This window comes from Pteropus vampyrus, unplaced genomic scaffold (genome assembly GCF_000151845.1).
Source record: "Pteropus vampyrus isolate Shadow unplaced genomic scaffold, Pvam_2.0 Scaffold682, whole genome shotgun sequence".
In the NCBI taxonomy this organism is placed as follows: Eukaryota; Metazoa; Chordata; class Mammalia; order Chiroptera; family Pteropodidae; genus Pteropus; species Pteropus vampyrus.
The window spans coordinates 7,279-7,890 of record NW_011889463.1 but is presented as its reverse complement, the minus strand read 5'-3'; the positions used below and the strand labels follow the sequence as shown (position 1 = coordinate 7,890).

General features: G+C 60.6%; 1 gene segment (V, D, J or C); it reads left to right on the top strand.

Moving 5' to 3' along the window:
• The first annotated feature begins 3 nt into the window (after window positions 1–3).
• On the top strand, window positions 4–585 carry LOC105309202. The segment is given in 2 exon segments: window positions 4–53; window positions 245–585. Coding segments are annotated over 2 exon segments (339 nt in total).
• Window positions 586–612: the final 27 nt, after the last annotated feature.

The following is a 612-nucleotide window of genomic DNA, read 5'->3' as shown; positions in this document are numbered from 1 at the left end:
TGTTTTATGCCGATCGCAATGAGAGGGGACACCCATGCCCTGTGGAGGGAACGGTGAGGGGAGATGTCCCGAGCCAGAGGAGGTGGGGGCGTCTGATCCTAGGGAGTCCGACAGGAAGAGGCACAGAGCAGCCAGGACTGGGAGCTGGGAGAAAGGAGAGGGGCCGAGGCTGTGAGCTGTGTGTCTGTGGTCATGTGTGACGGGGCCCGCGGGGCCCTCACCTCCCGGCCCTCTGTTTCCGCAGGCCCCGGGCTTGGTGCGCTCGTCACTCAACAGCCCAGCAGGGCCATCTGCAGGAGCGGAGCCTCTGTGGTCATCAAGTGCCGTACCGAGGACTTTCAGGCCACAACTGTGTATTGGTATCGTCAGTTCCCGCAACAGGGCCTCATGCTGCTGGTGACTTCTAATCAGGGCTCCAGAGCCAAATACGAACAAGGTTTCACGGAGGCCAAGTTTCCCATCAGTCCTCTAGAACTAAAATACTCCAATCTGACGGTGGCGAGTGCTCAGCCTGCAGACAGCGGCCTCTACCTCTGTGGTGCAGATGACACAGCGCTGGCCTGAGATCAGAGCCCCAGTCAAGAACCTCTGCACCAGCCCCCTCCTCCCCAC